Below are 27233 nucleotides of genomic sequence, written 5' to 3'. Positions count from 1 at the left end.
AATTTTAGGGGCATTTGGCAATCTGCCGCACTGAGTGTGCAGCGCAGGGGCCTGACACGCTGCTGCACTCCAGAACACAAATGCCCAGCACTCTTATTTTTCCTCCCAAGAAATCACATTTAGGAAGATACAGATCAAATGCAGTTCAGAGATAAGAGGCAGTTGTAGAAATTAAACTGTAGTAGAATTATTTTAAGCACTGCCATTTTATTAAGTGAAGGGGGGTTGGTTTGTTTTAAAGACGCAAAGACCTGCTCATAGTTTTCAGTTGCGTTAGTGCCAATGAGTGCAGAAGGAAAAGTGCTATGAGAAATCCAACATGTTTGCCCAGCTGTCCATCCTGCTTTCCCCTCTTGGTCCACTTAGACTGAGAAGTTACACCCCAAGCCCCTGGCTGCCTGGCAGAGCCGAGGTTGGGTCCCACCGCCACGAAGTTTTAATTTGTGCTACGATCGTCACACTTTACAGCAGCAGAGGAAAAGGCACAGGAGATGGGCTTGGCTGCCTACAGTAACTCTCTCTCTAGACAAGAAGCACATTACACATCTGTATTGCTGTTTTCACTGCCAGTGAACACAACCCAGCAAAACAAAAAAAAAAAATCTCACCTCTGCACGCAAACAGAGAGGAAATGAGCTGGCTGCACAGTGAATCATTTTTGTGAGGCTTCCGTGAGCTTTGGGGTCCTCCATAAAAGACAGCTGGGGATTTGGCTTCTTACAACAACCATTACTAGATGCTACATCTGTGCTTGGAGCATCGGTCTTAGAGAGCCCTGACTTTTAGTACCACGAACGGGTGCCCCTGCCTAGCAGGCTGCAGGTCAGCGAGTGCTGCATGTGCCACAGCTCTGAACGGACAATGGTGCTGACCTGAACCGCCTCAGCCCCTGGGGTATCCCCAAGCTGCCTGTGCGGAGCCGCTGGCTCACAGCAACCACCTGCCTGGGGTCTCTCAGCCAAATCTCCCACTGCACATTGCTCATACCGTGTGATGAGATGGTGTAGAGTCCCTGGGAACTAATGGGAATCTTCCAAGGAGATCTTCACTAGGGAAAGAGGAGAGATTTTAGCCTGTTTTTTAAAAAAGTAGTTACCTACTGCAGGGTCCTGCCAGACTTGTTCTTCTGAAGCACTTTACAAAGTTCAGATGTGCATACAGTTTCAGATTAATGAATCAACGGTTCACAGAAGCAGGACAGCAATACAAACGTGCAGTAATACTGGCTGGTTCCTTCAACTCGTCCCAACCTCTGCGCACGTTTGTCAGGTCAGAGCGAGGGGTCTGAGTGCCCGTGAGTGCAAAAGAGCCACTCGCCCTCAGGCCCCACCAGTCTGCAGTACAAGAGCCTGGGAAGTCCCTGGTTGTTCACAACTGTCCCAGGTGTGCAGCTTGGTAAGTGCTAAGTGCACAGGGAGAGGCCAGGTCCAGAGGAGAGGGCTCACAGGCTCACCAGACAGCTCTTCATCCCAGCCAGTCCAGATCATCATCGTCATCATCACCAAAGAGCGGAGCTGGAGGGGGACGCCCCTTCATGCTCTGGAAGTAAAACCAGAGGGAAACTTGTCAGTCTTAACAGCTTCCCAGTATTTAGTAATTGCTACACAGTTCTGGCTCTGAAATCTCCATCGGCTTTAGGGAGATGATACCAGAAGCCTCATTACTGATGTTCTTGTACTTTTCATATAATGGCTTAATATTCCAGGAGAGATGCTTCCAGGCTAAGAGGGACAGGAGAGGGGCAAGACACTAAAACCCTTCAATTAACCTGGCAAGTCTCACTAACTTCATGGCAGCAGGAGTTTGTCATCACTATCTCAGCCCAGGCAACCCCTCCAAGGTCAACAAGAAACAAACCCAGACACTCTTGATTTACACAGAGAACGTATGGGAAGCTCTGAGCTCAGCTAGCAGGAGCCAGGCAGTCCCCCCACTGCCACGAGAAGGATTTCACAGACAAGCTACAGGTTAACACCTGAATGAGTTTAGCAGCAGTGGAAAGATACAAACACATACCACTTCCTCCTCATCCTCCTCTTCAGAGGGAACTTGAGGCTTCAGTGCTTTATGAGATGCTGTTTCAAAGAAGTTGTCATCCTCAAAGAGGCTAGAAGAAGATAAAGAATTAACAGTTTGCTTGCAGATGATGGGATCTTGGTTTTACATGTTCTATTAAAGAATGATGGAAGAGTTTTGCTGCTGAGGCAAACTTTTAAGGCACATACTATTCACCAGTGCAGAACGTTTCAGGAATGAGACCTGGCAGCCACCCGTATCAGATCCCAGAGAAGCCGCACGCTCCCCTCTGTGCTCAGCTGGGAACTGTTCACCAGGAACAACGGCAGCACTGCCTCCACCCAGACACGAGCCTGTTCTGCCACTGCCCTCCCAGCAGAGCATGCCCTGGCCAGCCTGGTCTCCGCCAGCGCCCGCCTCACGCTGTGCAGGGCCAGCGCCGTGACAGTGCTTCAGCCCTACCACGTGTGCTGCCCCAGTATCAGCACAACTGAACCAGCCTCTGGGTGTGCTGCCATACCAGACTGAGCTGATCAGCAGGAAAATGGCTGTGGCTATCCCAGGAGTCATGCCTTACCTGGAATCTTTTTGCTTGCAGCTGGAGCCCACTTCCTGCTGTCCTGGGGTTTCTCTGATGATAGCTGAGCTCTGCTCTGCTGTGTTGGATACTGAAGCAGGCTCCTTCTCAGAGCTGGCTCCATCTGATGGGTCTGTGCATTTCCCTCCCTCACCATTTAAGGGAGCGGGCTCTAAACCTCCGACAGGCTCCTCTGTCTTCTGCTCCGCAGCTGGCTTTTCTGGAAGCACTGCCACATCCACTTCTCCTGGCTTGGCTTCTAGAACAGAAGGTTCTGCAACTTCTGCCTGCAAAGATACTATGGAGGGACTGCGTTCAGTCTCAGCTTTCCTGATGGGACTGCTCTCCTGCCTTTGCTCAGCTGAGACAAAGTCCTCATCCACCTCAGGAACAGGCTGCCCTGCAAGTACAGGCCCTTTATCAGGATCCAGGCAGGATTCAGCTGTGGAAGAGAGATGCTCCCCTTGGACCTTCTTCTCTTCTGACACCCCACTGCTCTGTGTCGCTTGCTCCTCCTCAGGAGTTCTGGGCCTGGCAGCCAGAGGAGCAGACTCTCCTTCCTGGTCAGACACCGTGGAGCCTGTGGTTGCTTCCCCAGGATCAGCTGGGAATGCAACACTCCGTGCTGGGCTATGCTGCATGGGCTCTTCGTGGTCAGTCTTTGCTCCGGGTGATCCCTCCTGTCTTGCTGCTCCTGTTCCAGATTCCTCCTTTCTACTGTCATGATCTGGTTTCTCCTGCTGCCTGTTGAGTAGCTGCAGTGTTACAGTCTAAAAAAAAATTGTGTAGCGAGAACATAGGTTATACCCTAAACATAAACCATCACAGATCCCTCTATCTTCTTCTATTTCTGGGCTGCTCTGCCACCCACAACAAATTTCTACTTCATGGTTATTTCAGACTCATAAGATAAATTTGTGTTTTTAGCCCAAGACTCGTTCTCTCACATTGAACACCTTGTATCCCCTATCGCTGTTGTACCTTAATAGTATTCATGACAACACCCAGAACTGTCCTGCCACTGTAGGTCTCTTCCAGTTCAAATTCACCCCGAAGAGATTGAAATACACCGTTCATTATCTTCTTTACCTGGAAAAGAGCAAGACAGGAAACAAAGATACAATTCATTAACATGTGAAGCACTGGACTCAACATCAGATACCTCTCCAAGTGAAGGAACAGTAAATCCAAACAAACGTGTGGTTTTCAAATAATCCACTTTTCAAATCAGAAATTCCCATAACGAAGCAGAATACATCATATAGTCTTAATTCAGAACCATTATATATACATACCAAACCCATCCCTCCAAAACTGAGGCAGGCTGCATAAACCCAAGGCTGACACTTATTTGTTATTATTCTTTCAATTTTTAAATCTAAACCTCAAATCTTAAGTTTTAACCTAAAAAAAAAATCATCAAGCAACAAAGTGGGCAGCAGGAAGATCACATCCTTTCTTCCTCTGTAGACCCTGCTACTAGAAACAGTGCTTCTGGGGAGAAAATATTTTTTTTTCCATCTTATCTCTGCTCAAAGAGAAATAATTCAAGGCAAATAGAATAGATTTGCTTAGTAAGGTGAAATACTGGATAGTCAAACTCACTTCTTCTGTGAAGCCTGCAGGTGAAGATCCGTCCTGATCTTTCTCCAGGTCTCGGATGCGTTCTTCATAGCGAGCCTTCAGCGCCACAATATCAGACTGCAAGGCTGAATACTGCCAAAGGGAAACCAAAAATGAGAACAGCTTCACAGACACCACCACAATGAACCTTGCAATGGATGGGTTATCTGTAAACAGTCTTTTAGCAAGGGGTAAATTGCTGAGTGGAGTTTTAAGCAGGACTTTGATAGAGAGTTGCAAAAGATTTGGCTGAAAGCAACAGCACCAAAATAAAGATATCCAACCAAGCCAAAACCTTGGGGATCCACAACCGTGTCATTAGCTCTTCAAGTTTAAGCAACACCAAGAATGGGCATAGCATTACTGAAGATCCCAGCGAAATAAGAGCTGGGTCTCATCATTGGACCTGTTCTGGTTTGCTGGAAGCAATGTGAAGTTATTCCTTCCCCCTCATATTCTGGAACTCATGTTCTTGTTATTCTGGACATAGGTAGCCTGAGGCTAGTGATTACTGCACTCCAGTTCATATTCAGCTGCTGCGTTATTCCCTTCACCTTCTCTTTGATAGGTTCTAGTTGCTCCAAACGTTGCTGAAATTCAGACAATTTTTGCTCCTCTGCTTTTTTTGAGTGTTTCAGAGCCACAAGCTGAAAGACAAGAACTAGAGCCCATCAGTTTACAGCCCCTTTCAGTGTCACCCACTTCAAAACAATTTCTGCTCAAAAACAGTCACTCAGAACAGTGCAGATAAGCAGAAGAGATTGTAGCTGTTGCTTTAGTCCAAGACTAATATCATCTTGGCTATCCCTCATTCAGAACTGCAGTAGTAAATTCACTAGCCCACCAACCCAACGTAACAGATGCAAGTACAGACACATCCCATGGACACCACCAAATTCCGTTAACAGTCAAGAAATTAAGAAGTCAAGCCACAATTAGGTGGGAGAGGACTGCTGGTTACAGTTACTGGTTGTTTGGCATTACATTTCAGCAATAAAGAACAGTCCTTTACCTTCTCTTCCAGCTGGGACACCTCCTGCTGCAGAGAATCTCTCTGCTCACACACCTCCTGGTACTGTCTAACATGCTGCTCCTTGGCTGAGGCCAGCGTACGTTCACATTTGGCTTCCCACTGGAATTCCAGCTCTGCCTGGATGAGTGATAGCTGTCCATCATGTAAGAGAGATCATTAGGAACACACACACACAATCTGTATTTGCACACGTGGTTGAAAGCTTGGGGCTGGCCAACACCTGCCCTAGGCTGGAATACCTACGTGCCGATGGCAGCCCTGCAGCTGTCACCAGCTCCAGCCCACACCTCTGATTTCAATTCCAGCCACAATCCCTGAGGCTGGCCTGAAGGTCTAGCTCGGATTTCAGATCTCTTGGCATATTTCTAAGCTGTCTTTCACTCATCAGCAGTCCTGTACTCTTCTCTCTACTATGAGCTCAATTTGGTGCCTCTCCTTTCCTCAGTTTGACACTCTTGTTAACACAGCCTAAATCCGATGCTGCTCGCCAGCCTGCATCAATGCTGCACCAGAACTCTGCAACCACGTCAGTGACCTGTGATTCGAGTCAGAACGACTGGGCCCTAGCAGCCTTCCTGCCTACTCACATCACGCACTTCCTTCAAGAGGCATCAGTGTAAATCCCTAAGTCAGAAGCAGGGCCAAACACCAAAGATATTTCCGAAAGACAAAGTGAACCCTGTGTTAAAGTTAACCGCTAAAATCAAGCGGATAACATTTTCATTCTTCCACTACCTGATCATTTTCATGACTATTTCCTACCTGTAGGTTCCTACAAGCCTTTCAGACACTTGTTGGAGAAGCTCCCATGACTCCTCACCTGCTCTGCTGCTGCCTGGTCCGTCGAAGTCCGTGCCTTTTTCAGCAACTGTCGAAGCTTGTCCAGTTCCTGCTGATACGATCTGCGTATTTCTTCCATCTCTTCCTCTGCTTGAGCTCTCTCTGAGAGGGATTTCTTCTTCCTCTCTGCAAGATTCTGCAATACAGAAGAGGACATAGAATAGGCCAGACTGCACCAAAGTAGCTTCTCTTCCTCGTGCAGAAAGGGCTTCTTTGAGCAGGGAATCTCATCACTTTAAAATGAAGCTGAGATTATTTTAGAGGTAGGAAGGTTAACACTAAAACAAAAATAAAAATCACGTAAGCACGAAGGATCCACCAGCACAGGGATCCCTGCCTGTGGATGAGTCAAGATTTACTTAACTTGCATATTTACAAGCAAGAATGTTGGGTTAAATTTCAGCAAACAGCTGAAACCCTGCATCTCTCTAATGCTGGCACTGGACATACCCTTTCAAGAGTCTCCTTTTCCACTCTTAGGTCCGTTAGCTCTTCTTCCAATGCTGTAATCTTCATGTCCAGCTGTTTGCGGCTCTGCTTCTCAGCTTTGAATCTAGTCTGAGTGTCCTCAGAGGCTTCTTGGAGCTCTGCAAAAATACACTTTACTGTGGGTTTCAGCGCTACATATATTTCAGGTTAGTGCATTTGGGGGCTGATGGGAAGCAACAGCGTCTCTTGCACAATGAAACCAGCAACATGGCTTGCACCTGCAGTGGGAAGTAGAACTTCTCAAGAGCTGCTTCTGTGAAATGGTAATGCTTATACCTCAGCTTTTACCTTAACTTTTCAATCACCGGAACATCTCTGGTTCCTCTACAAGATGTTAAGACAGTAATGCCAAGAGACTGCTTCTACAAAAGGCATGCCTGTGACAGGATGATTTTGTTCACTGATTCAGCCCACTTTCCTTTTAGTGGTAACAAGGATGCACATACACTTCAGACATTTCAGTGCATCAGTATCCCTCTTCGATACCCTTGTGACTGATCCTAAGGAAAGCAAGAATAGATACCCCAGAAGAAAGGAAAAACCTATGACTTATAATAGAGGAAAAAGAATGACATAAAGGAGCTCTCAAGGAACAGGCACAAGAAGTCTTACCCGCTAACTGTGCTTGCAGTTTGTTGAGCTGCGTCTCATGTCGCTCCGCCTCCTGCAGAGCGGCAGACAGCTGTTTCCGCAGGTCCATTTCCTTCTTCTGGTGGGCAGTCAGCTCCAGCTGCAGTTGGGAAACCTGTGCTGTGGCAGCTGCTAACTCCTCTGCAACTTTGGCCTGTATCACAAAATGGAGCAGGGAATAAGGGAAGAAAAACAAAAAAGAGGATATGTGAGTGTGAGGAGGCGCCAGAACTATTCTCACAGGAAGAACTGATAAGGTACTGGAGACTTATCAGGGAAGTGCTGGGATCCAGCACCTCACAGGCATCTCCAAAATGAAGAGGTAATGATAACTTTTTCGCCACATTACTACGAGTTGTTTGGCTGTAACCTGTCCAGACTGACTAGAAAGTTGCACAAGGCCAACAACCTCATCACCACATTAGTTCAACTCAGTGAGTCTTCCTGAAAAGCTTAAATGTGTTTTTAAGACTAGTACCAGTGCCTGGTAGCTCTGCTCAGTGTTTTCAGGCTATAACAACACCTATTCAAGTAAAAGCCTGGGCTCCAACATATAATTATCTTCAATAAGCTTACAAATCACTGAAAAGCCACACAAAACACAGGCTTGTTCCAGCCAAAAGAGCACCTTCCCTCCAAAGCACACAGCATGTAGCCACCTTGAGGTGCCCGCATGGGCAAGGCTGTCATTTTGGAGCATAGTTCTCACAGTAATTTGTTGACCTGTCTAGATTTAGTATTGCTCAAAGTCAGTGACTCATGTAAAACCAGGTACTAATACAGCTTGTTAGACTTGTAAACAATATGTTAGGAGAGGCTCAAGGCATCAAGACAAAGACACAAAGTCACGTTCCCCATCTTGTCGCATGACACAAAAAATTCAGAGGATGCTCTGCAAAGACAGAACTACACCCACCAGTAAACCTCACTTGCTGGGGGGAATACCTAAACAGGTTCTGTATCTATGCCTACGTTCAGATTGCCAACAGGCTTTCATGTTCTTGTAACTGGTAAGTTCAGGAGAACTGCAGTTTCTCTCTGCTTTATCTCCATAAGAGAACTAAAGTGTTTCTCTTCAGACTAGGACCACCACCTTCTGGCAGAGAAAAGCTGTGAGCAAAATTGTTCCAACTATGGTGAGGATGAATATGGGCTGACCTTGAGGGCTGGGATACTACACCATTAATTTTGAAGAGGAGGCAGCATTTCAACAGAGACTGGCTAAAACCAGATCTGCTTTCCTCTTATGTTTCCATAAATGTCTCACTGCAGTTAAAAATACTAACTCCTATCACGCTAAAACCAAAACCCCATGGCATATCTAAAGGTTATTGTAACACTTGCCTTTGTCTTTAATGGCAAATAAAGAAAAATGAAAAGGAAATCCTATGCCAGAAACTGCTACTAGATTTAAGTTTCTGCAGCGAATGCTTCACATCTATACTAGCTCAGCTCCAGCCTCCAGGTGCCAAGAATCTTACGTGATCTGTATCTGCTCTGACAATTATATGATCATGTCCTATTTCTCCCATAGGGGAGGTGAAACAAGCACCAACGTGACAAAGTTCTTTGAAAGGGCTCCCCAAGAAAGAGGGGTCAGTGGCTCCACCACCAGTTATAAAGCCCTCTTCCAAGCTGAAGATCTGTGCTAATTCAAGATCTGAGACAATTTTCTTAATGCCAATCAGCTTCTAGCTAGTTCAAGAGGAAGCTGGGCTGGCACTATCTAGGGCACAATTATCTATCACCTACACAGTCAGCAGACACACTGCCTCACCTGGTCCCAGCCCCGATCCACTGGCAGCATGTGCTAGGAAGAGAAAGCAGTGACAGGAAACAGGAAGAGTTAAGAACACAACTTGAAAGGCAGAGGCATTAATCATCATCAGAAAAGCAAAATGCTTCATTACAGGAGGCTAAGGCATGCCAGAGAAGCCTTTACATTATTCCAAGAACTGTAAAAGCTAGACAGAAAAAGGTAGTGAAGCCTGGCTTAAAAAGAAAGAAGCTAAAGATATCCTTACAGGTACATCACACACCACAGATATAGGTGCGGTACCACATGCAACTACCGTCTCGCTGCACTGGACAGCGTCGGGTATTACTTATCGTTGTGGTACGCGAAGCCTTCATCTAGAACTAATGTGCTCTGCCAAAGGTCTATAACCCAAAAGCAGCAAGCTACTAATACCTTTTCTCAGTGATCCTGGGTACAGATGCCTGGCCTGCATCACAAAATAAACGGTGAGTCCCTAATTAAGTAAAGGATAGATAAAATAGCTTAAAATTCTCTTCCCTGATTCTGTCTGTGTGTAGCGATCCAGGCAATTGCAGTCACAGAGCAAGCTAGGTTAGATAAAAGGAAGAGGAAGGAATACCAGCCTTCATATTTACAGTCAATACTCTCACAAAACTAGGCAAAATCTTCTCCAGTGCAAGTCATGGCTTTTCCAGTCTTAGCCTGAAGTCTATTCATGTAATAGTGCTATCACCTGGGCAGTGACTACTGAATCAAGTGGAGTCCTATTGAAGATGAGGCCCAAAAGATTCCTGAAGATCACATCTTACACTACCAAAAGATGCTTCCTCCCCAAGTTACTTATCACACAAGCTGGATGTTGTGCTCACTGACAGAAAGAAATTTTATTTATTATTTCAATCTCACTTATTCCCTGTTAGAATCTCTCACACTCCCTACATATTATGGGTACACGACCTGGGCTCTCAGTGAAAAAATACAAGCTCTCCTTCATTGTCTGCTCACACCGGCATACAATTATCAGCCATATATCACTCTATTCTTTAGCATACTTGCTAGCATACTTTGGAAAGCTGCAGTTTCTGTCATTTTTAGGTGCGCTGAGTTATTGTTCTCATGCAGAGCAAGCATTTATCATTTCACATGTGAACTGAAGAGATACACAACTCAGCAGGGGAGCATGGTGCAAGACTGAACTTGGTGTAATTTAAGAAGCCAGTGCTTGAGAAAGCATAGAAGACACCATGCAATTACAGACCTCAAAGCTAGCCTACCTGGGCTAGGCTGTCACGAGTGGACATTACAGGATATGCAGCCATGCACAAGTGCATTTGACTGGTTTGAAAGCTATTTCCCAACAGCCCCTTTCACAAAAGCACAATTGGTAGGAACAATCAGCTTTTGATTAGTATAAAAAAAGTATAAAAAAGTGCAATGAAGAAACTCTAGTAGGAAATAATCTTTCTTATAGCTACATTCACTCTATGTCAGTTAAATAGAAGGAATAAAAAAACTTCTGAAACCATCAGTGCAACTAAATAAATGAAGTACATTTTCAACCCAACAAAGCCCTGTGATACACAATTCCTCAACATGTTTGCCATATACCTACAAAGTTAACAATAAATCAGACACTTTCCTGTAAGATAAGAATATTCAAGCTATAACAGCATAAAGATCTACATTTACATCCTCTGTGCTGTTTTTGTAATTAAAGCCATGAAAATATTTAAACTGTTTCTCAAAACAGCTTTCAAAACAAGTTCAGAACTGCAGTTGTCTTTTAAGAGAACTGACTTAAGCTTTGACTAACAAGGCTTCAGCATGTTTTAATGCAACAAGCAGCCCCTTTCCTGGCTGCAGCCCGAGGTCTACAGCTCTGCTCATTGTCACCATTACCTTCTCCTGTTCTGCATGCAACACTCTTGCCTGTGTGTTTTCATTCGTTGTTTGCAGTGAATGGTTCCTTTGCTCCATTAGCAAGTTACTTTGTTCGACATATCTGTGAACAGGGGAAGACTGCATGAGCATTTACGTAAATACATGACTTGGAGCAAAAGGCTCAGAGAGAAAAGGTGGTATTTCAAAGCAGTTTTCTTTATGACAAGTCCCAGACAATTTTGCCTGATGTTCTGCACTAAGAAGAGCCCGATCTCAAAAGGGCGGAATGGGTGTGCCTGGTACAGCAGAGATTATATCAGTTTGGATAAGTGCTTTACCTCTTCGCAAGAAGTCTAATGTTCCTATCACAGAGACAAGACTTTTAATAACCTGATATCCATTGACCTTTGCTGTTTCCTTAAACAAGTTATTCCCCTTCTTAAACTGAACGTAACACACACACACCCCCCAGAGGAACTAGGAACACCACATCCCCTACAATTTCTTTCACCTTACTAAAAAGCTAGCAAAAGTAAAGTAACTCCCAGAAGCAAAGCAAGCATGCTCAAAGAAGATAGCGTAAGTTTTTTTTTTTCCCCTTTTACACATTCACATTTACTGTAAACCACAGTTTTGGAGATATGCCCTGCAGACAGAGAGGGGGGGGAAACCCACACTTAATACCTTAAAAAAATTTAAATAGCAGAACATGTCTCTGTCCTAAAGAACACCCCTCCTAGTTATACCCAACCAAATGTAAGCTAGAAAGTCTTTGCAGATGCAGAGAGGCTGTACCCTCCCACCCCTTACCTCTGATTCCGCTCAATCAGCTCGCTGATCTTCTCATTCTGCTCCTCAATCCGACTGCTCTTCTCAAATATCTCTTGCTTCAGTCTCTCATTCTCCTAAAGCATAGCCCAGCATGAATATTCATCTTACTCAGACTTCCTTGCAGCAATACCTAAACCTTTGTTTTGTACAGATGCAGTACAGTGGTGAGACTTAGCACCTTCTGTGGTAACAGCACAGGAAGGCACCATGCTACATTTAGCAGGAACCCTGGCATGGGACAGTGGTTGCCAAACCATGTTCTAGAGAATATTGTGTCTGGTTGACTTTTTCACCCACAAACCCCAAGACTGCTACCTAGAAAAACTACACAGCATAAGACTAAGTAGTGAAAAAATAGAAGTAGGTGGCTCTTGCAACATGGTACTTCAGCTGTGAAACTATGTTCTGCAGGATGCTGTGGGTTAAGTCTGTAACAGTTTAAGAAGAGGCTGAGTTTCTCTCCCATCAACCTTTTGCCAAGGCCTATTAAATACCAGTATATCGACTCTGGCTCGGAAAGTACCCAAACCACAAACTGTTGAGAAGAGGTTTTTTCGGGGGGAGAGGGGTGGAAATCATTGCATCTCTCGTGCTCTTACCTAGGCAGCTGGTTTTGGCCACGTAAGAATATAACACATGGGTGGATGGACGTTTGGGCCAAGCCAGTACAGCTATCCTATTAGGATATTCCTATTAGGAATAACACAGAGGGCTCCAGTTCCTTATGGAAGTAGTCAAATAAGGCTGGCCATGCTAACCTGGATTATGCGTTGGATATTGCTCATGATCATGGAGGCTTCCATAGTAACAGAGGAGATACCAGGCAGTAGTGAGCTGTTACCAGTGTTCTGTTTCTTTAACTCCTCCACCTGCAGGGATAAGCCATATGAAATGAATTTATGGATGTAGGTAAAAGTCAGACATCTGCAAAGATCCATTTCACCGTTCCATCTGATCAGCTGTAGGGTATACACTACAGTATCAACTGTGACGCCTCTTGAAGGGTGGCGAATCTCTCCAAACACAATGCATCATATGATATTTAAGACAGTAAGAGACAGCACCTTCCCCCTATACTTAGCTTCTTCATAGTAGCTGAATTGCTACCACTTCAAGGTCTGATAATATCCAAATTTTCACTACGTTAGTACATCACTTAAAAGCTTAATGCAGGCATTTAAATAGAGCCAACTCCTCAGACTGCGTTTGGAGAGCAAATAGCAGTAACGTCGTAACAAGCCCGTCCATGCCATACATTACCTTGGCAGCCAGATGATCCATTTTATCTACTACTTTGCTAACAGCCATTCGGATTTCAGTGTTATGCTGCCGAGCTTCTGTCATCAAAAAGGAAGTAACATCCCCAGGTGCTTGAATGGAAAGGAGAGAGATCTACAGTCACAAGGGGAAAATGCCTGCATACAGACATATCAAAAGCAATACCCCGCAGTTTGAAGCTTGCCAGATAGGACAGCCACTCTCTTCCCAGAAATACAAGTGACATGGTATCCGGAAAACTAATAATGTAGGTATTTTCCAAATAACATGAATAGGCAGGTTTATGACTACAGGAAATTCTTGAGCCACATGACAGCACTTAGGTCAACAAGAGGGAAGCCAACAGGGATTACCTAAACGGTTCTTTAAATGCCTTTAGACCTTCTTAGGTTGCGCCCCTTTTTTGGGCTACATCCTCCCACTTAGTAAAGGCCCCTATATGTACACTTAAATTATTTCCCTGGCTGGTAGGATATCTGTTTACTATTACAGTTATAATTATAACTGGCAGCAACAGCTATAAAATACCTTTAGTAATACACAGCCTTGGGAATACACCTAGAACCCCCCCCCTTTCACTCTGCACAAAGCTCCTTAAGCTAAGAAAAAGATGGATATTTATTGGGAAATGTTTGCCCTTATTTGGTATCAAAAAATAAAAATTTGTGAAGCAGCACAGCATTACACACAGGATGAATATGTATGCGTATGCTACCATTGCTACCGAAATCATCATTATAAACAGTTTACTGCAGATATTGCAGCCTTCTGAAAAGCATGTAGTTTTTTTTAAACATACCTTGGTAAGGCGTGGGATACATCTGCCCTACAGGCTGGAGTTGCGAAGCAGATGCAGCAGTTTGGGTGTAAGCAAATGCCATTCCTGGATATGCCTTGCAGAACAAGTTCAATAGATTAGAATATGTTTTGATATTTCTCCCCCCCTCACACTGAGTGGTTTTCATGTTTAAGCCCCAGAGCAATGACGGTATTTGGAAAGAGAAAAAACAGAATTAGGGAGTGGTAAGTCAAATTACACAACAGTCATAGTAACGGGAAAAAAAAAAACCAAAGGCACTCTTCTTTCAAGGCTCAGATATGTGTTCAAGTTACCACAGCTTAATAAGTTACCTTCTTCACTGAAGTTTAAGCAAGAGCATGTTACCCTACGTTTTAAGAAGCAAAGATCAGCATGCGAACAGTTTGCTGCAGCTTACTGGATGTGCAGTAATCTGAAGTTATGCTAACTTGAACACAGGACTATTCCTAGGAAAGGTTCAAACAGAGGAACACGACTGCAACTTTACTGCTCGGTGCTCATCAGAAGCAGCTAAACAGACTGAAGAATGCATTAAGTGCTAGGAGTACCTCACTCGTATCAATTTACTCTCTCAGGCAAGGAAAAAAATTACAGTGCAACTTGGGCCAAGTTTCTACAAGAATTCAGGACATCAGGTCAAACTTTCAAAATAATACATCCAAATCACTGTCAGATTAAAACTTCACTTTAATGACTAGTTTGTATTTAATCAAACAGAAAACTCTATCTTTATCTTCTTACTTGCCACAACTTCCTCATTTTCAATACAAGGAAAATGCAAAGCCAAAGCAATACACCAGGGTATGGTGTGTTTGTTTTTTTTTTCCCCCCTATGCAGCATAGGCCAGTGTTTGATTCCCAAACTCTCCAGAAATAAGTTCAGTGAAAATAACTATGGAAACTATAGGGTAATAAGCTTGGGTGTAGACTTCATAGAATTGTTTGTACAATAGCTTTGTACTAAGTCTTCACTACTTGATGTGCAAATACATTGTGTGTTCAGCCTCCAAAAGTTTCCTTCTTAGCAACCAGATTGCATCACTTTACAGCAGCAACATCACAAGCCTTTTAAAAGGATTATTCTTTTGCTGGATGAAAAAACATGACCCATAAACACGTTAAGTGTGCAAATGAGCTCTCTCAGAAACACAGACCATGACCAAGAAAACTTTCAACTAAAATGCTTTTGTTTTCACCTGCTCTGCAAGTACCTGGAAGTTTTTGTTTTATCCACTACAAAAGCCAATATTAAACAAAGTCTGGTAAATTCTTAGTTCAACTTTAAGAAGCCATCAGCAGGCAGGAAATTAGTCCTCTTTGACTAAATTTAAAGAGGCATGTGATGGAAACCTGAGAATGCCAAAGAGAGTCACAAGAAGCAGCCTGGGATTCTCATCCTTACATACTGCTATAGAGTCCTTGCTCCCAGCAATGGAGAGGACAGTAAGACTTATTAGAAAGGACAGAAGTGCCAATATTCTTCTTGATTTCATTTTGCTACCTGAAATCCCTGTGCTCCTCCAGGCAGAGCTGAATGGGGCTGGATCGTTGCAGGTATTAAAGCAGCAGAAGATACCGGGGGTGTAGAACCAGATGCTTGAGGTACTGAAAGGGAAGAAAGAAATTCAGCATGCCATAAAGTAGCTAGAAATAATTTAACTTACCCAGTGTGAAATGGCCAAAAAGTCACTAAACAGACAAAGACTTAACACAAGCCTGTCTGCAATCTTGCAAAAATTAAATCCAGTCAAACAAGTGATAAAAGGTCAAGAAAATAGTCATCTTTCACAGAAATTTCACTTCTAGCTACATTTAGACAACCTCTTTTCATTCAAACAAAGGTGGCTCTGAAGTTTACTGACACAAGATGTTACTCAGACTGACTCTAAAGACTGCTCAGCTGACCAGCAGCTGACATTACTATTCCATCACAGGAAGACAGGTCAAGCCCACTCCAGAGCTGCCAGCCCTCTGATGCCCTTCGCTATTATTTTTATCATTTTCCAACAAAAAAAATTTCTGTTCACTGGGAAAGGATTTGTAACAGTTCTGTTCACAAATCACATGTCCTAGAAGTCTCAGTGCCACCCCAGCACATGTGATGACAGAGCAGCTCATGCACTGTGGCTGCTCTTCCTCGAGCAGTAACGCATGCACAAGACCACAATGAAAACATACGCCAAGAACTTCAGTCTTGTGCTTTATGAATCAGTCTACCTTTGGATCAGCGAGCATTATTAGAAGCTATCTATCAGTTCCTATTTCAGCTCCTGAAAGGAATCCTCTATTAGTACAGCCCTTGTACTTGAAGCCTGTAAAGAACTGAAATTTCTCTATACCAATCCCAGGCTTACCAGCATATTACCTTGTGTTGACACTGCGGGCAGTACTGCATGAGCTGGCTGCGACGGTCTCATGGAAGATGAAGCCACTGGTTGCGCTGTCCCTCTCAGTGTATTTGGATCCTAAAAAATTTCTGCATATTACAATGAATGCTAAAGAATGAGTGAATAGTTTGAACCCAAGATCACTTGAGACTACGTGTTACCCAATTAACCCAATTGAACTAGATAGGAATAGCGGTATCGTTAAACCCTTTTGCCACAGAAACAGAGTATGCTTTCCCTGTACAAAGGGACAGCTATTGCCACGGGCCCTACTTTAAGGAATTCACACTGTAGAAAAAGCATCATAAAAAGTCACACTTAGGTGATTGGTGATGTACCTCTATTTCCGAGTCACTGGAGTCAAGTTGACTACCTGTTGTCCCGGCAAGGAAAGGCAGCATGGGCTGTCCCATTTTAGCCATCCGAGAAATTAGCTTTGCCTTTGCTACATCTGGATTCTAAAAGAAATGTTTGCAGTTACTCTTCCTTTGCCTCTCAGCCCAGGCTTTTCAGACATTACAGAGACATCTATCAGCATTAGACTCTTCTACATCACTGATTTAATAATTCTGGTTCTTTCAATTTTCCAATGACTGTGTGAAAAACTAATTTTCAAGCACACAAGATAACACTGTGGATTTGTTAATCTGGCTTGCTTGATATACTCTCCTTCTGGGATGACACTATGTCATTACATAGAATATCTATCCCTGCACAAAACACAGCAACAAGAAGAAAATGTGTGAATTAAGGAAGCTGCTTCGCAGCTTTTTCTATCCTGAGGCACACACAAAAAGTATTCTCATGTAGCTATATAAACTTATACTGAATGTCCCAATTACTCTTTGTTATCTGTTTTAAATTTGTTCATTTATTCAAGACGACAACTAACCTTGTGAGTATCCACGTGGTCAAGGTAACTTTGCATTTAAGAGTAGGAACTGGGACCAAGGTTCCTCATGTTCTGCTAATCCCTTCAAAAACAAGGCCCTAATCTGCTGTCGGTAAGGCGAACATTTGAGAGTGTCTTGCTTGCATGTTGTTCACTTCAACTTCAGCAACACTGAATGCAGTGCTGAAACCAACCAAGCTTCTCTACTTAAGGCTGTAAATTAGCTAGGAAAAAACACCACCACTTACTGCTAGCTGTTCACTGATGGAGTTTGACTTGGCCCGAACAGCCGGCTCCCTGAAAAGCCAAACAGGTGTATGTTGAATATTGGAGATTAACAAAGATGAAACTGAACTCCCTAAAAAGTATGACTGATCCATTGAGTTAATTTAAGCAACAAATGATAATGTAAAATTTGCAATTAAACAAATCAGCCATTACGCACAACAAACTTATGACTATACTGCCACCTGAGATGAGAAAGCTGTTGTAGCAGTACCCATACAGCTTAATCATGGTAGAGCTCAGTAATGCTGTAGAGGAATGACTTAATCTATGCCACTTTCAATTTCTTTAAATCTGAAAGTCAGCGTTCAAGCAGATAATTTCCTGCAAGTCTTGTTCGCAAGCATGCCTCTGCACACTGATGGCACTAAGTTGGCACACAGAGGACCCACATGTGCCAAATGATACGTTAATGCAGCATTGTGCCACATGTTTATCAGCATTGCCATCTTTTAATACAACAAGCTGTTTTAACTGTGCTGCTTCTTACCCAGGCTTTGGAGGTATCGTAGATGGAGGCAATAAACCAGTGTCTGCAGAGAAGCCATCTGAATTGGGTACCGGAGAAGGTGCAGGAGAATCCCTTGAACTAATGCTCTGTCCATCCGAACCAGAGCAATCCTTTACCAACTTCACCTTAAAATGCATGTAACAAAAAAGATGTTTTTCTGGGTTCCCAAAAAAAGTTTTCAGCAACTTTTTTTACTTCTGATGACTACTCTTTTGTCAAGCTCATGCACTTCAAGTAAAAGCATACATCTGATTCGGAACTGGAGAAGCTGAGTCTTTAGATCCTGTCATTCCTCAACAAGTATTTTGTTTTCCCAAGTGACTCACAAATAAGACAATGAAGAGATCCCAAGACAGTTAGAACAGACATGTCTTACTAAACAGCCTAGAGGGATTTTTTGGGTTTAGGGTTTTGTGTTGGGGTTCTTTTTAATTTAAAGACATGTATCTTCCTGAGGTATTTGGTTTATAACAGTTTCTGAGCTGTAGTTCTCATGCCAATAGCAGGTTTTCACCTTGCAGACAGCCACTGCCACTCAACAGCCACAAAGCAGATGTAAAAAAAACACTTAGCAGGAGACACTCACCCGCCTAACTTCCACCTCAAAAACTAAAGTAGAGTCTGGAGGGACACGACTGGCCACTCCCTGAGCTCCGTAGGCCCATGCCGGAGGAATAATGAGATACCTTCGTCCTCCTTTCTTCATCCCCATCATTCCTTCTTCCCAGCCCTTTGGTTTTCAGGACACAACAAAAGAGAAAACAAACAGTTTGATCAGTGACATTACAGTTTCTTTTAATTACACCAATTAAGACTGCTTCAGGCACCAGTTATACAAGATTCCAGAACACATATAGAGAGATTCTTGTAAAATCCTATTAATTTTCAGTCTGCAGCACCAAACCTTTTTCTTACAAGAATTCATAATGGTCAATTATAAATTGCAACATTAACTTAAGAATAAAGATGCAGCTCCTGACACGTTCATAATAAAATCAAACAGATACAGCAATCTCTCACATGAAGGCTGGAGGCTTCCAGGTCTCTGTATGATTACAGATACCTGGTTCAAGTTTTAGATATCGTAACTTAAGCAGCTATCACAGATCACACTGATATCCTAGAGAAAAGAACCGCACGCTGTGCTGTGTGCACAAATTCTGCAGTTGCAGGTGGCTTGCAGGGCACACAGTGGTGACCTCTCCCAGCATTCTGGGAAAGAAGAGGGCTCCATGCCATTGAGAGATCACTTCCGAATTGCTATGGTTAGATTTACAAAGCACCCACAGGAAACAGTTGTAGCAAAGGAGATTTAGAAATCAGAGCAATGAAAACTGTCAAATGCCAGTATTTAGCAAGATGACTACTACACCCAGGCAACATTAATAAGAAGATACATGTTAAAAAAAAATAAAGTAAAAAAATAGTGCATCTTCAGTAAAGGACAACTTATAACAGGTCGTACATGAATTACTCAGGTAATGGAAGCGACCTGAACAAAAGCATTTCCAATTCATAACCTGACTTTATGGAATAACATAAGGGAGTACCACACCACCTGGACTGAAAAAAATCATTACAGCCAAAACCCTCAGGATTTGACTTAGAGGGCAAAACCAGTCTAGGCAGTATTTTTTTTTTTACTAGACCATCCTAAAACTTGTCAGTTGTCTGCACCCTCCCATGCCCTTCTCCCAGGTGTTGTATCAGAGCTATCTGATGCTCTGCTTCTGAGGCACAATGAGTGGGGAGGAACCTGAAGTTCTCAAATTGAAAACTTCCTTTACAGATAGGGTTCCCTGTGTACAAGGTTATGGATTAAGTGACTTCCAGAAAAACAAAGACAAAAAAACCCCAAAACCCCAGCTCTTGAAAACAGGAAGCGTCCCTTTTACCAAACAGGACAACTTCTTTCTAACACTGCCATTGAGAAGGAGACTTGGCTATACCGTGCAAATTAAGAAAAAAAAGTTTGAGTGAGTCGCTGTTACAGAGTGTTTTCTATCAAATGAAACATGTAACAGCAATAGCGTATATGAATCCTGAAGATCTTCAGTAGTTCAAAGCTCTGAGACATCAATTATTATAATGAAATTGCCAGAAGTTCTACCTTGATGACCTTTCCAGATCCCAGCTTTAGCCGCAACAGCTTGTCTTTGTTAACATTTGAGTCAAACACCTAGAGGGTGAACAAAAACACAAAATACATGGATTTCCCAACTGTTTCAAGATTCTGAACGCTACTTTACACATTCTATAAATTCTTACAATCTCTTGTGTGCCATTTCCCATTCTGCTACTTCCAAAATTAATTCTCAGCAGACATAAGACAGGGCATGGCTACAGCTTCTAGTCCATTGCACAGTACAATTTCTTTAAGTGAATGATAGCTGGAGACTCAGACTTTAAAACTGCTTTTAGCTTAATGGTCAGGACAGGATTGGGCCAAGTAAATCACTACACAATAGGCTTGTATCAAGCAGCAAACAACTGTCTAGAAGTTTTGTACATTAAACTAAGACCTATGCAGCTGAACAACTCTTTCAGGAGATTAGAAGTAAGCTCTGCTAGGTACCATTAGTACATAGGGAGATGCATGCCAGGCAGACCAAGAAAAACAAAAAATCCCCTAAAGATTAAAACCAGAAAGCCCTTTTTTTATAGCAAAAAGATTCAACCGCAGATGGATGCAAACGCAAAATCCTTTGCCATGAATATCGCTAATAGTAAAACCAGCAGAAGTGTTTTAAAGGTAATGCTTTGAAACATCAAAGCATTTCTTTTGCTTATTAGCAAACTGGACTGGACACAGCTAGAGGATGTAAAAGCAATCTCATTCTTTTAACATTTGGAGATGCGCTTTGCGTCAGACAAAGCCCTTATTATCACTTCCTCAAGCCGCTTCCAAAGCGGCGTAGCTAGTTTCGTTGTCCCTTCTCACCGTTTTCATTAATATTAATGTGTGAGAATGCCTATGAAAGCTAAAAGCATCTCAATCACCTCCTCCTGAACAGTAATGGAATCCCTTATTATTCTACAGTAACACATATGACCTCACTTACAGTGCCATAAGTGACTGAAAAAATACTTTTAACATCAGCACCAATACTATGCTAGGTGCAGCGGGTTCCTTCCAGGGGCTATCACGCTCACTTAGTATTAGGAGGTAGCAGAAAAGTCTTTACCTGTCCAAGCCCGTTGTTCTGGAACAGCCAACCCGTATAGGCAATCTCCAGAAAGTCTCCTCCTTCTACTCCCTGCCCTTCTCCCAGAACGAGATCCTGGCAGAGGACTGTATCAAGCACTGGGGAGCTGTTGCATTTGGCAATGCACACCTGCAAAAGGGAAGCCTATCAATGTCTCTGGCTATTGGAACAGAGTGGCAAGTTCCACTATGGTTCATTAACAGATCTGATCCATTTCTCACTGTACTGATCAACTCCAGGTTATAGATGCACTTCAGAGATGTTCCATGTTTCCTTGTGCTGAATTTTGCTGAGCTATGTAAGAAGCAAATACCTTCTGCTCTATGGAACCGTTGTCTTACACTACTTGAGAATCTTGATTAAAAATCCCATCAGAAGTAACAGGCTCCCTGCCTCAAAGAGGCCTGTATCTAATGAACAAAACTCAGCCGGGCTCATCGCAGATCTGCCTCAATCACAGTCATGCAGATATACAAAGCTGAACTTCAATGAAAAAGTATGACTGACTTACAACTTTTCAGCAATACAGGCTGTTTATACATCTTGATTTGTCTGTTCTAAACAGGTCAGCAAGTCATACCTCGCACGGAGCAAGTAGTTACCTGTTTACTGAAATCCATTGCTGCTTTTTCCGACTCAAACATGATGGACCAGTTTTGTCTCTGATCATCATAGAATGTACTGTAATTGTTGGGTTGAACCTATGGGAAAGGAAATCAGTCCTATGTTATACATGAAAAGATGCATTCAACTAAAATAAAAAAAAAATCCACATCCAAAAGAAGATTAAAAGAAGAGCTACTGAAATTAAGCAGAGGCAGAGGAAGAATCCTGCCGTATTACTACCCAAGGTCAGAATGCACAGATTAGGTTTTATTTACATGCTCATTATCATGGAAGAATTACTATAACTCAAATACTTGAGCAAATATTAAGTTCTTCATAGATGCTGCCGCTCTCACAAGATGGTGAAAGCTTTCACAAGCTTCTCTGAAGCTAGGTTCTATAATATATACTGACATCTTTTAAGTGTAAGTAATCTACTTTTCCTAAGTATTGATTACATTTAGACTTCCAGAATCAATTGGAAGAGTTACTCCTTCCTCACTTCTAAAAATCCATGTCACCACTAGCTGAGTACATAACCCATTAATCTTTCAAAAAGTGCTTATAAAACTAAAAAGCAAGCTAACATCCTGGTCAGAAATTTGGACTGAAATTCTACTACTTCAGAGTAAAATGTCTATCTATCAAACCAAGAAATTCTATGTCACCTGATGACAAGCTGAGAGTAGCAAATCAACACACCAATTTTCTGTGAAACTGGCAGAAAACAGAACTTCCTGAGAGATCCCATTTTAGGATTTACAATGCTCCAAATTGTTCTTATCAGCAGGAAAATGCCGAGTGTCAAATTTCTGAGAGAAAACATTTCCTTGCTATCATTTGCTTCTGCTTGCTCAGTCATATTCTCTCAGTCACTTAACTACAAATTCTTAGCAAGAGGAATTTTTTTCTGTTTCTATCCATTGTAGGACTGCAAAACTCGAAACATCTCCTCTGTGATCTAGAGGTAATAATATACCTCCTACAGTGTACGAGCTTGCATTATGAAATCTACTGATGAAGAGCTCTGCAAAAGACAGATCTAACAGTCTATTGTCTGATGCACGTTAGGAAGAGGAGCAGAACAACGCTCCCAGTCACTGTGCCACCTCTTGCTGTGTCGGTCAGATGTTTGATCTCAAAGGCTATAATCTAAGACTTAAGAAAACATTTCAGAGTCAACTCCTGTTTGCTGTGAACAACACAGATCATTGGAAGCTTTCTCATCCAGCCTCTTACCGTGAGTATGAAGCCTGGATGGATCCTTGCAGTTGTGATCTGTTGCTGCTGACTGATGTAAAGGAGGATCCTGTACTGGATTCCACAAGGAATTGGGCAGGGAAGAAGAACAAACAGCAGAAACTCAAAACATCTTCAATTCTAATGTGTTTTGTCAAATTCTCAGCCTAAGGCTACAGTATTTATTTGCCAAAACCACCTTGCAGCAGCATTTTTCACACCAAAAATACTTAATGCAATTTTCCAACACCTACTAAAAACGCTTGAACATATGCTAACTTTATTTAGCTACAGGAATCAAGCAATTCAAACTAGTTATTTTGCAATAAGCAAGATGCTTTAACTAATGCCACATTTTTTGCAGTTACTGTATGAAAAGATACATAAAACTCATTAACACAGAGCATACAGGCATAAAACAATGTAAAAGACTGAGCGATAGTAAGTTGGAGGGAACTTTCCAAGTACTAAACAATGCAGATATAACATTATATTGCCATATTTGGCTCTACTAGACATGATCTAGTAAGGACAAGTGCTTTCCTTTATGCACCTGTAGCAATGGCTTCTTCACTCAACACAGCTAGGTGGTGAACTGGGAGTAATCCGCTAACTGTTCCCAGCTCTGCAGGTTGCGATATTACAAAGGCAGCCTGAGAAAGGCTGCGTTAGCTTCCTTCTGCTAGCCCTGTCCTTCCCAGCTCCCCCACGAACGCCACACCTGAACACTTCTCAGATCAGTGACTCAGGAATTAGTTTACTAAACTACTGTTTTTCCTGTTCTTGCCAAAGCAGAAGCAACTTAGTGAGATAACATGAATTAGGACTTGGGGGATGGGAAACACCATCATCAAGGACAGATCAGAGTATCCAAAGTATCTTTTAAACACATCGATTTACTGGACACCCCAGTGCCGTGTTCTTAGAGGAGTACTTGGGAAGGAGAGATATTTTTGATACCAAAATAACAAAATTTAAGCAAAGCATCTCTGTACTTTTGGACAAAATTTTGCTTTATATTGATTTCCATATGCACAGATGTCAAAAAGATTCTGAATAAATACCAAAATCACTTCCACAAATATCAGAAAAGGTACAGTGCCTAAAACATTGCAAAACAAGTTGTAAGAGATCTTACGAACAAGCTTGTGGACTGCAGAAAAGAAAGATGTCACCAAGGTAAATAGCTGAGCCATAAGTAAACCCAGGAGGGCAGGAAGGCGTAAGCAGCCGTGGAACTAAGACCTCCAGCATCAAAAGCAAAGACATTCTGGTGAGCTCAGAGAAACACTGCCTCATACCAGTGTACTCTAGCCATGAAAACGTTAAAGAAGTGAAGTGTTTCTCACCTCTTTAGTAGCATGGTTCCCCACTACAGCTGCTCCATACTTGCCTTGCTTCAAGTACTGCCCATTTGTACTGGAAGACAAGTGAGATATTCAGCTGCAGAACCGTCCCTGCCTCGGATTTCTCTCTACTGTTGCTGAGTTTTTCTTCTTCAGAGTTCAGGTCCCTTTCCTCATGCCTGAAGTGTGAACTACAACTTTCTTGCTTGCTCACAGATTGCAGGAGCATACATTATGGGGTTTGAGTTGAAAACTACTCTTTTCGCAGATCAGGGCAAACGAGTTTTTACATGATAGCAAATGGACAGAGAATTTTACTGCTGTCACTCTATGCTCATGCCTCAGTTCTCCATAAAGGAATGTATGAGACATAAGCATCTGCCTGGAACAGTACAAGTGTCAGGCCAGCACCCCAGGATGCAGTTCCCTGTAACAGCCAAATCCAGAACATGCTATTTATTTGACAACTGCGTAACTCCAAACTGCAGCACAGTAACTGAAACTTTTTTTGAGCAGAACCTTGCATTGTCTTGTAGCATTTGTACCATGCAGACAAATGTCTATAAGCAATGGTCTCTTCCCACTCATCCAAAAATATCTTCCCTTTATGATTAAGTCTTAAGCTCCCAGAGACACAGACTCTAACAGGTAATGCAGGAAACCACTGCTGCACTTACTATCGGTAAGCATGAACCGCGGTGGCCACGAACACTGACGGTGTTCCTGAAGCTGCTGGGGCTGCAGGAGCCTTCTGGGCTGCCTGACCTGCTGAAGAAAAAAAAGCAGGAATACCTGTCAGTGATACAGAACTGCCACATCTGCTGGTCAGCGACAGTGCCATGACGCATTCCTTCCCCCAAGGAAAAATAACTCCAGAAGAAGATTAAAAAACAACGAGTGATATTCCAAAGTCACCAAAGGCCACTAGAGTAACCAGGTGCAGAGAGGGTACTAAAGGAAGAGAATATCGTTGAAGAAAAGCTAATTATTTCACAGAATCACTACGGTTGGAAAAGACCTGTAAGATCACAGAATCACTACAGTTGGAAAAGACCTGTAAGATCATCAAGTCCAACCATCAACTAACCACACCATGCCCATTAAACCATGTCCCACAGTGCCTCGTCCACACGTTCCTTGAACACCTCCAGTGATGGTGACTCCACCACCTCCCTGGGCAGCCTGTTCCAGTGTTTCACCACTGCTGCTCCTCACAAAGGCCCTCATTCTTCCAGCAAGTTTTTTCTGACGCTCAAGCCCAGTTACTTACCAGCTGCCGTTTGACCCTTCTTAGGCTGCTTTGGTGCAGTGTACTGGAAGAATTCATTTCCATGGCTTGAGACTGTTTGATCCAGACCAAAGAGAGAGGCCAATCTTGCACTAGAAAGAGAAATTAATTAAGTCACCTTATTTAACATGGGCTTTATAGATAAGGAACACCATTAATGCTACGTTATATAAAACATAAAGTGTTTACCATCACTTTAGCGATAAACAAAGGGATGCACGTTAAGCAGCTCTATACTAATTAGCCATTTAATTTTGAATAAGCAGAACTTTTAGAGGAAGAGGCTGGGGTATGTAGTATAACTGTGTTTCATTTCCTCAAAAGCTACTGTAAGGAACAAACAAGGACCGAAGCTACAGCAAAAAAGAAGTTACTTTACAGCAATGACTAGGACTACCCTCATATGAAATAGCTGCTGAAAAAACTATGTGACAACAGAGAAGCCACCATTCAGCACGAGAATTTTTCTTCTTGAAATGTGCAGGAAACTATTTTTCCATGAAGTTTTACAGTGGCAGATGCTCTCCCGTCAAAGGGCTGAAGGTTGAATGCTGCAGGCACACAGGTAATTCCTACAAGACATGTGGTTTGCAGTTTTAGTGCTTTAAGCCCATTTAAGCTCACCTACTCCTGGTATCACGGGACAAGTGAATAACTCAAACTACAAAGCAGAATCCACACAGGACAACACCACTGTCAGTGGACCTGCAGCATTTTACAGGAGATGCTTTAAAAAAATAGGCATTGAGTAAGAAGAGAGAGGATTAGCTCGCAAGACTTGTTAAACAGAAGATCCTCAAAGAGGGTGGTGGGGGGAGCCCGTCTGGAATTACAGCTGCTGAGGAATTACAAGGAATCTTCAAGTGGCAACAAGTACACAATGTAAGAAAAACTGAACGGGCCACACGTTAAACCGATATCAACAAAAGTTGAAAACTGCTGAACACGCGTGAAGTAGCCATCCCTGTTTAAAAAGCCCCCGATCCGGCATTTTCAGGACCTCCCATTCATACCCTTATTTCAGGGAAAACACCAGATTTCTCCCACCCGTCCCCCCCACCACACGCAGCCGCCCCTCCTCCTTCCGGCAGTGCTCACGGAGCAAACCCGGCCCGGGGCTGCAACCAGGCGGCCCCGGACCCCGGAGCCCCCCGTCCCCAGGCTGCCTGCCTGCCTCCCGCCCCGCCCGGCACACCGAGGGGCCCGCAGCGAGCCCGCTCCGGCAGCCAGCCCCTTCCCGGGGGCACCGGGCTCCCCCTCCGAAGCGGGACCGGGGAGGGGGGGGCACAGACCCGGCGCTAAATCCGGTCACGGCAGCACAGCTCCCCGCCGCGGGTCCGGCCCCGCCGGGCGGTTTTCGCTGACCGGGGAAGACCCCGCGGGGCCGGCAGCGGGGAGGGCTCGGGAGGGCTCCGCAGGGCCCCGCAGGCCGTGAGCCCGCCCGCTGCTCAGCGGACCGGGCAGGAGCGAGGCCCAGCGCTGGGCTGCGCAAGGCGGGCCGACCCTCACCGCAAAAGGGCTTCACCCGCGGCCTGCCCGGGCCGCCGCCCCCTCACGGCAGCGGGGAAGGGAAGGGTGGCCCGTCTGCGCCCCGCCGGCCGCTCACCCGCTGGCGGGGGACAGGAAGTCCGCGTCGTCCTCCTCCGCCGCCGCGAACATGGTCACGGACCCGCCGCCGCCGTCCCGCGATGTCGTA

The 27233-nt window shown here is 43.7% G+C and overlaps 1 protein-coding gene across 1 annotated transcript; it reads right to left on the bottom strand.

The window, feature by feature from the left end:
* Positions 1-770: 770 nt before the first annotated feature.
* On the bottom strand, positions 771-27196 carry FKBP15 (FKBP prolyl isomerase family member 15). The gene is made up of 30 exons (XM_059828700.1): positions 27144-27196; positions 25520-25629; positions 24927-25017; positions 24253-24322; positions 22904-22978; positions 21661-21759; positions 21038-21187; positions 19963-20031; positions 18439-18582; positions 17832-17977; positions 17305-17353; positions 16503-16622; positions 16143-16242; positions 15279-15382; positions 13757-13850; positions 12940-13049; positions 12438-12548; positions 11659-11753; positions 10867-10969; positions 8986-9018; positions 7191-7362; positions 6540-6676; positions 6070-6225; positions 5229-5381; positions 4771-4863; positions 4199-4309; positions 3575-3682; positions 2594-3363; positions 2017-2107; positions 771-1539 (listed from the first exon to the last, which is right to left on the bottom strand). The coding sequence occupies exons 1-30, from the start codon at positions 27194-27196 to the stop codon at positions 1465-1467; spliced, it is 3792 nt and encodes a 1263-aa protein (XP_059684683.1). The 3' UTR covers positions 771-1464.
* Between the last annotated feature and the right edge of the window lie 37 nt (positions 27197-27233).

This window comes from Gavia stellata, chromosome 24 (genome assembly GCF_030936135.1).
Source record: "Gavia stellata isolate bGavSte3 chromosome 24, bGavSte3.hap2, whole genome shotgun sequence".
Classification (NCBI taxonomy): domain Eukaryota; kingdom Metazoa; phylum Chordata; class Aves; order Gaviiformes; family Gaviidae; genus Gavia; species Gavia stellata.
Note: the sequence above shows the minus strand (reverse complement) of the source record. Positions and strands in the feature narration are given on the sequence as shown.

Bases quoted from the DNA above. Each gene is read 5' to 3' on its own strand.
- FKBP15 (XM_059828700.1), bottom strand. From the start codon at position 27,196: ATGTTCGCGGCGGCGGAGGAGGACGACGCGGACTTCCTGTCCCCCGCC. The intron at 22,979-24,252 runs GTGAGAAACACT...TGTGGAATCCAG, and splicing joins GGAACCATGCTACTAAAGAG to TACAGGATCCTCCTTTACAT. The intron at 17,978-18,438 runs GTGAGTGTCTCC...ATGCATTTTAAG, and splicing joins TTGAGGTGGAAGTTAGGCGG to GTGAAGTTGGTAAAGGATTG.